Below are 10,058 nucleotides of genomic sequence, written 5' to 3'. Positions count from 1 at the left end.
GGTAATAAAATTTTCACAAATTTTTTTTATAGGAATAAAATTTTGACAATTTTTTTTTTTAGAAATAAAATTTTGAGAAAATTTTCTATGAAAATAAAATTTTGAGAAAATTTTCTATAGAAATAAAATTTTGAGAAAATTTTCTATAGAAATAAAATTTTGAGAAAATTTTCTATAGAAATAAAATTTTTGGAAAATTTTCTATAGAAATAAAATTTTGGCAAAATTTTCTAGTTGCTAGATTTTTGGTAAATTTTTATTAAAATTTTGGTAGAATAATTTTGATACCAGTGGCAACCGGGATCATTTAAAAAAAAAAATCTTTAACATTAATTTCCCATTTGCAATTACTTTTCATTTAATCTGGCATCTCTATCATTTTGTGGAGATAATGATCTTTACATATTCACACAAAGGGGCCTTCTCTTCTCTTTTTGCCATGATCATTTCATTTGTTTATGCTCATTTTGACTACATTAGCTAGAGCCATGAACCACTGATGATCTCCAAAAAAATATGGCTTTGCCGGTTGAACTGGATTTCGTTCGAGTTGACTGCTAGAACATTGGAAGCAGTTGATTTTTTTATGCCGACTGGCTAACTAGGGTTAGAAGTGTTCTTCGCTGTCCACCCGTAAATAACATAGTCCGGCATTATTTTGCGTTAGTGTTTTCAAAAATTTGCGTGATTATCTAGGAGCATTTTGCTGCAATATGGCTAATAAAACTTTATGCAATGTTATTGCCTATTTAAGTGCTATACTCTCTGGTTTGGGAACGATATTTGTGGTGTTTTTATTCGCCGTGGCTGTAACCCATGTGAATAGTCCACGAAGAAATCCTGATGGCAGTGAAGCGATCACTATAACAGGTTAGTAGGAGGAACGATTAAATTCAAATTGAAAAAAAAATGTTAAGAAAAATTCGTTATTTTTTTCTAATTATTTAGGAACCCATGTAGCAATATTAGCTTTTGAAGTTCTTTCGAGTGGTGCTATGTTCATAGCTTCCGTTCTATTGATTATTGGAATTAAAAGGGTATGTGGGATGATTGAGTAAGGAGGACCTTGTGAATTGTATTAATATTTGTTCGTTTGATTTTCCAGGATCGTCACCAGTTTGTAGCTCCTTGGGTTATCATAGTTGCCATTAATGTGATCTTGAATATTGTGAAAATGATTCTGGATCATAACTCATGGATAATGTCTCTAATATCGATTGGTAAGAATATTAGGCGTTTTCTCTATTATGAATGCTTTAAATCTAATTTTGTGAAATGAAAGTCTTATTAATATGGCTATTGGGATATTAGAAATTCAAATCAAGCATACATATGCTCTGACAAAATATGATTGCTGTCCCAATTTGGGTTTATTCAAATGGCAAGAATTTTTTGTATGATATCATTAAGAAGCATAAGGCATTGAGACTGTCTATAGGATGTGGATGGTTACACTAACTTTATCGTTAGGTTTGTAACACATCGAAATATTGGTCTCAGGTAGTCATAAAATATATAGTTACAGTGAAACCTACCAAACACCAACACTTTGATTACCTGGTACCTTTTACAAGTGGACAATTGTCTTGAAACTCTTTTCATATTAACATCCAATAGCTGAAGACCTTCCAAATGTGAAGAAATTATAAGCAACCACTTTTGAGAGGTTTAACTGTATATATATGATTGTGGTGAAGTTCTGTGTCGATCTAGACGTATCCGTCCGTCCGTCCGTCGGTTAAAATAACTCTAAAATCCGAAAGAAAAATCTATGGGCTTGAAACTCTGGAAAAGGTAGATGCTATTCATGTAGGACAGATGGCATTGCAAATGGGTCATATCGGATCCCTTCATATAAACTCATCCCCAGATTTGACATCCCAGCAAAAAAAGCGTTGCCAAAATGTTCTTGAAAATGTTCTTTTTGGATCCGAATGTAGTGGAAAATGGCGCAGGAGCAATGAATTTAACATGGGCTTCTCATCCAGTATCACACAAAAATCTAAAATAGCCTTTTCGTCTGATCGACTTTTTCTCAAAAAAAAAAATACTTTTCGACTAATCGTTGTTTTTTGTCAAATGAAGGCGAAAAGTCGAAATCGACTTTTTGAAAATCAAGTTAAATCGATTCTAGCACCATCACATAAAAGTCGTAGGTTTATGTGTAGGTTAGGTGGCAGCCCGATGTATCAGGCTCACTTAGACTATTCAGTCCATTGTGATACCACATTGGTGAACTTCTCTCTTATCACTGAGTGCTGCCCGATTCCATGTTAAGCTCAATAACAAGCAACATCCTTTTTATAGCCGAGTCCGAACGGCCTACCACATTGCAGTGAAACCACTTAGAGAAGCTTTGAAACCCTCAGAAATGCCACCAGCATTACTGAGGTGGGTGACATTTCTGAAGTCGTAAATATGCTTTTTTGTTCCAAAAAGTCAAAGGCGACTTTTTATTTAATCTTAAAAATCAACATTTGAATAGTTGGTCAATTCAAGTCAAATCGACTAATCGGCTTTTGTTGTTGATCAAAATTAACAAATCGAGTTTTTACAGTGACCAATATTGCCCTACGGGAAATAGGCAAACTAGATACATTAATGGTATAAAGGGTGATACGGTCAAAATTTGGTCAAGGGAAAACGCGTGTAAATCGGTGAAATCGTTTATTTAAAAAATCAAATTAAATTTCTTTTTCAAGTTCAATTAGTATAAAATTCAGGAAAAATATTCAGTTAGGCTTTCGCTTTTCCAAATCCGAATTGCCGGGCCTCACGCTTGACACCTGCCATCAGATTTTGTACAGCCACCTTGTCCACCTTCTTCGCCGCAGAAAGCCAGTTTGCCTTGAACTGCTGCTCGTCCTTAGCAGTTTTTTTTTGGTCTTCTTTAGGTTCCGCTTGACAATAGCCCAGTATTTCTCAATTGGGCGGAGCTCTGGCGTGTTGGGAGGGTTCTTGTCCTTGGGAACCACCTGCACGTTGTTGGCGGCGTACCACTCCATGGTCTTTTTATCGTAATGGCAAGATGCCAAATCCGGCCAAAACAGTACGGAACAACCGTGTTTCTTCAGGAAAGGCAGCAGACGTTTATTCAAACACTCTTTCACGTATATTTCTTGGTTGACAGTCCCGGAAGCTATGAAAATGCTGCTTTTCAAGCCACAGGTACAGATGGCTTGCCTAACCAGATATTTCTTTGCGAACTTTGACAGTTTTATGTGCTTGAAAATATCTGCTACCTTTCCCCTTCCTTTTGCCGTATAAAACTCCTGTCCCGGAAGCTGCTTGTAGTCGGCTTTGACGTAGGTTTCGTCGTCCATTACCACGCAGTCAAAGTTCGTCAGCATCGTCGTGTACAGCCTCCGGGATCGCGCTTTGGCCGTCGTATTTTGTTTATCATCGCGATTTGGAGTCACTACCTTCTTGTAAGTCGATAGTCCGGCTCGTTTTTTGGCTCGATGCACGGTTGTAGACGATACACCCAGCCTATTTGCGGCATCTCGGAGAGAGAGGTTAGGGTTTCGCTTGAAACTACCGGCAACTCTCTTTGTCGTCTCAGCGGCTTCCGGTTTTCGATTTCCCCCCGATCCAGACTTCCTGGCTGTCGACAAACGTTCTCCAAACACTTTAATTACATTTGTAACGGTTGATTTGGCAACTTTTAGCGATTTTGCCAGCTTTACATGCGAGTAGCTCGGATTTTCGCGATGCGCTAGCAAAATTTTGATACGCTGCTCTTCTTGCTTGGACGGCATTTTGACAACTGAAGAGTGAATTCCAAAATCAAAATAGGAGCACCATTCTACACACACACACACCTTCAAAATGAGGGTTGTTCAGGTTTTTTAAATGCAAAATTGAAAGAAATACGTCAAGTTTATATTGACCAAATTTTGACCGTATCACCCTTTATAGAAAATTTTGTCAAAATTTTATTTCTATAGAAAATTTTGTCAAATTGTATTCCTATAGAAAATTTTTTCCAAATTTTATTTCTATAGAAAATTTTTTCCAAATTTTATTTCTATAGAAAATTTTTTCCAAATTTTACTTCTATGGAAAATGTTGTCAAAATTTTATTTTGTCAAAATTTTATTTATATAGAAACATTAAACTTAATTATATGCGTATTTAATCGGCCTTTTTTAGTTTAATATATACCACGTATATATATACCACGTATAGTTTAATATATACCAGGTATATATTACGGTGTTAGGAAGTTTTAAGATACCTTGCCATCGGCAAGTGTGGATGATAGTTTTTCGTAGAAGTTTCTACGCAATCCATGGTGGAGGGTACATAAGCTTCGGCCTGGCCGAACTTACGGCCGTATATACTTGTTATACCCTCCACCTTAGGATGGGGGTATATTAACTTTGTCATTCCGTTTGTAACACATCGAAATATTGCTCTAAGACCCCATAAAGTATATATATTCTGGGTCGTGGTGAAATTCTGAGTCGATCTGAGCATGTCCGTCCGTCCGTTCGTCTGTTGAAATCACGCTAACTTCCGTACGAAACAAGCTATCGACTTGAAACTTGGCACAAGTAGTTGTTATTGATGTAGGTCGGCTGGTATTGCAAATGGGCAATATCGGTCCACTTTTACGTATAGCCCCTATATAAACGGACCCCCAAATTTGGCTTATGATTGCTCTAAGAGAAGCAAATTTCATCCGATCCGGCTGAAATTTGGTACAAGGTGTTAGTATATGGTCTCTAACAACCATGCAAAAATTGGTCAATATCGGTCCATAATTATATATCGCCCCCATATAAACGATCCTCCGATTTCGTTTGCGGAGCCTCTAAGAGAAGCAAATTTCATCCGATCCGGCTGAAATTTAGTACATAGTGGTTATATATGCTCTCTAACAACCATGCAAAAATTGGTCCACTTTTACGTATAGCCCCCATATAAACGGACCCCCAAATTTGGCTTGCGATTGCCCTAAGAGAAGCAAATTTCATCGGATCCCGCTGAAATTTGGTACATGGTGTTAGTATATGGTCTCTAAAAACCATGAAAAAATTGGTCCATATCGGTCCATAATTACATATAGCCCCCATATAAACCGATCCCCCGATTTGGCTTGCGGAGCCTCTAAGAGAACCAAATTTCATCCAATCCGGCTGAAATGGTGTTGGTATATGTTCTCTAACGACCATGCGAAAATTGGTCCACATCGGCCCATAATTATATATAGCCCCCTTATAAACCGATTCCCAGATTTGACCTCCGCAGCCTCTTAGATGAGCAAAAGTCATCCTATCCGATTGAAATTTGGTACGTGGTGTTAGAATGTGGTCTCTAACAAACGCGCAAGAATTGGTCAATATCGGTCCATAATTATATATAGCCCCCATATAAACCGTTCCCAGAATTGATCTCTGGAGCCTCTTGGAGGAGCAAAATTCATCCGATCCCGTTGAGATTTGCAACGTGGTGTTAGTATAAGGCCGCTAATAACCATGCCAAAATTGGTCCATATCGGTCTATAGTTATATATAGCCGAACCCCAATCACACAAAAATTGGTTCATAATAATGGTTGACACTCGAGCCAAAAATAATCTACCAAAATTTTATTTTTATAGAAAACATTGTCAAAATGTTATTTCTATAGAAAATTTTGTCAAAATTTTATTTCTATAGAAAATTTTGTCAAAATTGTATTTCTATAGAATTTTTTTTCCAAATTTTATTTCTATAGAAAATGTTGTCAAAATTTTATTTCTATAGAAAATTTTATTTCTATAGAAAATTTTATTTCTAGAGAAAATTTTTTCCAAATTTTACTTCTATGGAAAATGTTGTCAAAATTTTATTTTGTCAAAATTTTATTTACATAGAAACTTTAAACTTAATTATATGCGTATTTAATCGGCCTTTTTTAGTTTAATATATACCACGTATAGACTATGTTAGGAAGTTTTAAGATACCTTGCCATCGGCAAGTGTTACCGCAACCCAAGTAATTCGATTGTGGATGATAGTCTTTCGTAGAAGTTTCTACGCAATCCATGGTGGAGGGTACATAAGCTTCGGCCTGGCCGAACTTACGGCCGTATATACTTGTTTTTCTTTAAAATATGAAATTTGAAAAAACAAAAAATAATCATGTCTAATAAATGTTCTTGAATTTATCGTGAAATATTTATTTATTTTTGTGATAATAATTTTGTGGCGTTTGTAATATAGTTTAGTTAAAATTTTCTTAAATTATTTTTTTTTTTGAATATACGTGTTCTAATAATAGCCCAAAGATTAGTTACACTGGTTTATTAGCTCTGAAGGCTTGTGTTTTAATTACACATGGGACCCACGTTGGGCCCCATTGTTATTTACAGCTGGTTTCTGTATGTCGAACGATCTCTATCGATCGAATGAAATGCATAGAAACAGCTGATTTTTGGTTATAAATTCAGCTGTTTGTTTCCATTTCAGTCGATTGATAGAGATCGATCGACATACAGAAACAGGCTGTTATTTAACGAACCGCCAAATTCAGATCTGTATTTCTTCGAAGCTCTGGCTATCTTAGATTTCAGCTATGCTCATGGGCTATTGGGGGAGTGTTTTTGCTTAAAGAAATAGATTATTTTCAAAAATTAAAAAACGGTAAAAAAAGGTTTTATAACCGTTTATACAAAAGAACATTTTTGGAAAAAAAAAACAAGTATATACGGCCGTAAGTTCGGCCAGGCCGAATCTTATGTACCCTCCACCATGGATTGCGTAGAAATTTCTACGAAAGACTGTCATCCACAATCGAATTAATTGGGTTGTGGTGTCTTAAAACTTCTTAACATCGTCTTCTAAATTGTGAGTTAGTCCATACGTGGTATATATTAGACAAAAAAGTCTACAAATAATTACGAATCGATATGGACTTTTTGCTCGGTACGTAGAGAGCCAGAATTGAAATATGGGGGTCGCTTATATGGGGGCTATATACAATTATGAACTTGATATCGACCAATTTTTTGTGATTGGGGATCGATTTATCTGAGGGCTATATATAACTATAGACCGTTATGGACTTAGTTAGGCATGCTTGTGAACGGCCGTATACTAGCACAATGTACCAAATTTCAACTGACTCGGATGAAATTTGCTCCTCCAAGTGGCTCCAAAACCAAATCTCGGGATCGATTTATATGGGGGCTATATATGATTATGGACTGATATGGACCACTTTTGACATGGTTGTTAAATATAATGTACTAAATTCACGTACCAAATTTCAACAGAATCGGATGAATTTTGCTCTTCCAAGGGGCTCCGGAGTTCAAATCTGTGGGGCTCCGGAGGTCAAATCTATGGGGGCTATATATAATTATGGACCAATTTCGACCAATTTGTGCATGGGTGTTTGAGGCCATATATTAACACCACATACCAAATTTCAACCGAATCGGTTGAATTTTGCTCTTCCACGAGGCTCCGGAGGTCAAATCTGGGGATCGGTTTATATGGGGGCTATATATAATTATAAACCGATGTGAACCAATTTTGGCATGGTTGTTAGAGACCATATACTAACACCATGTACCAAATTTCAGCCGGATTGGATGAAATTTTCTTCTCTTAGAGGGTCTGAAAGCCAAATTTGGGGGTCCGTTTATATGGGGGCTATACGTAAAAGTGGACCGATATGGCCCATTTGCAATACCATCCGACCTACATCAATAACAACTACTTGTGCCAAGTTTCAAGTCGATAGCTTGTTTCGTTCGGAAGTTAGCGTGATTTCAACAGACGGACGGACGGACGGACATGCTCAAATCGACTCAGAATTTCACCACGACCCAGAATATATATACTTTATGGGGTCTTAGAGCAATATTTCGATGTGTTACAAACGGAATGACAAAGTTAATATACCCCCCATCCTATGGTGAAGGGTATAAAAATTACAACAGAACTGATGGGAAGAAACAATGGCGTTACTTGTTACTGTCTCTTCGTAGTCATTTTGACCCTCCCTACCATGCTGACTACATTGTATCTATTTTTAGTCCTGAAGGTTTATTTGTCATCAGATCTGGCACAAAAAAATGCCACAAGTCGGTACATTATTTCAATTAAAGTCCATTTAATAAATTTCAATAAGTGTTTGATTACAATTGGAAATTGAAATTAAATATCCAATAGAAAATTAGATATAAAATTAACCCTTAAATGCGCACTGTATCTTCTTAGTTACAACCAGGAAAGAATTCTTACGTCTTAAAATTTTGACCGAATTCAACGAAATTAAGTTTTTTGTTGTTAATAAAACATCATAACGCAGTTTCAAAATATATGCTTTTTCCGGAAAATCTTTAGTACATATGTGTAAAGTTAAACCAAAATTGAAGGAAAATTTAAATGAAATTTTGCTCGAAAATTCAAAAACCTACTCTGATTTTGTTTTTTACCATTTTGGATATTATGCATTATTTTTTACGGAATCGGTGTGCATTTAAGGATTAAAAATTAAAAATTTCCAATAAAAAAATTGGTATTTATAAGTAGTAATTCCTAAAGATTTTTTATACAAAAAAAAAAAAAAAAACAAAAACAAAACGTGTTCGGTGCTTAAAGAATGTTTATTTGAAATTATTTTTTGTTTTTTAATCTACATGTACATATACCAATTGTTTATATTGAATTTTTAATAATTTTTTATTTAATTTGTGTGTTGTTTTTTCTACAGCTATTCAAATTGCTCTGTGGTATCCCATTTTCGCTTTCTATCGGGAACTGCGTAATAATCCAATACCAAGCCAAGATGTTACCTACAATGCCTGCCCAACAAATTTGCCTGGTGGTAAAGCCTATCAACATGGCAATGTGTACAGTTCACAACCGCAACGCAAAAAATAGGAAAGAGTACAAAACAAAACAAAGCACAACCAAAACCAAAACCTCTAAAATTCTGGATATGACGTCATATAAATGTATATATAGTAGAGCAACATGTAGATGCTTGGCATGTTTTTGTTTCAACAACTGAAGGGAAACGTAACCACATAAATTTACGCACCATATCCCATATCGAAGACCAAATGCTGCAAACAATATCCAAACAATGAAAAAATACGAAATAAAATCCAAATTACCAAACCTCTTCCCGTTTTAAGATGGCAATGGAATTTAGAATTAAACAAAAACAAAGCCATAAATATTTGGCAATTATTCTGCGGCCTCAAGATAAGAGAAATGTATTCTGGGATTTTGAATGGTACTTGATGGCTTGATTTTTTGGGTTTTTAAATTATAAAAAAAAAATACAAAAACATGCAAAAATGGTAAAAATACAAACATATTATCTACAGAGTAGATATTTATTTTTGCCTATTAATGAACCTACCTCCGTTATTATTTTTTGATTTTTTTGTAAACAAAAATTTTAACTTTATATATATATATTTTTGTTTTTAAATAATTAAAAAAATATATTTTATCAATTTATTTTTGTTTAGTAAAAAAAAAAAATTCTCTGAAAAATGTTCCACGATGGGTGGGACAAAAGGGCGCTTGTCTCAAATTAATTAGTGCTGATCGATGTTATTTTCATCTCTATGAGTACTAGGGTGGTTCAAAATTTGTCATTGTCTTACAACAAAAGAAATTTTTCATTAATGGAACAAAATGTTACGTTTTTTATGATTTTATTTCTTTAGAAAATTTTGTCTAAATCTTATTTCTATTAAAAATGTGCAAAATCTCCCACATCATCAGGAATTCTATGATTAATTTTACATGAGATTGTCATAGGACGGACCGGTTGTACCGTATTTGCATCACTTCTTAAGGTGTGATCTGAATTCAGTGAATTGTATTTCTATAGAAAATTTAGTCAAAAGTTTATTTCTATAGGCAATTTTGTCACAATTTTATTCCTATAGAAAATTTTGTCAAAATTTTATTTCTATAGTAAATTTTGTCAACATTTTTTTCTATAGAAAATTCTAATTTCTATAGAAAATGTTATGAAAATATTATTTCTATAGAAAATTTTGTCAAAATTTTATTTCCATTTGTTTTGTTTTGTTATTGTTG

At 34.7% G+C, this 10,058-nt stretch overlaps 1 protein-coding gene across 1 annotated transcript; it reads left to right on the top strand.

Moving 5' to 3' along the window:
• The first annotated feature begins 493 nt into the window (after positions 1–493).
• LOC142238785 (uncharacterized) lies at positions 494–9,119 on the top strand. The gene is made up of 4 exons (XM_075310509.1): positions 494–870; positions 949–1,037; positions 1,106–1,220; positions 8,710–9,119. Exons 1-4 carry the CDS (start codon positions 714–716, stop codon positions 8,877–8,879), a joined length of 531 nt encoding a protein of 176 aa, XP_075166624.1. The 5' UTR covers positions 494–713; the 3' UTR covers positions 8,880–9,119.
• Positions 9,120–10,058: the final 939 nt, after the last annotated feature.

The sequence above is a fragment of the Haematobia irritans genome, chromosome 5, assembly GCF_050003625.1.
Source record: "Haematobia irritans isolate KBUSLIRL chromosome 5, ASM5000362v1, whole genome shotgun sequence".
Lineage (NCBI taxonomy): Eukaryota > Metazoa > Arthropoda > Insecta > Diptera > Muscidae > Haematobia > Haematobia irritans.
This window is presented reverse-complemented; position numbering and strand designations above follow the sequence as displayed.

Excerpts from the sequence above, each read along its gene's own strand:
- LOC142238785 (XM_075310509.1), top strand. The coding sequence starts at position 714 with ATGGCTAATAAAACTTTATGCAATGTTATTGCCTATTTAAGTGCTATA. Across the intron at positions 871-948 it reads TGAAGCGATCACTATAACAG|GAACCCATGTAGCAATATTA; the intron begins GTTAGTAGGAGG and ends CTAATTATTTAG. Across the intron at positions 1,221-8,709 it reads AATGTCTCTAATATCGATTG|CTATTCAAATTGCTCTGTGG; the intron begins GTAAGAATATTA and ends TTTTTTCTACAG.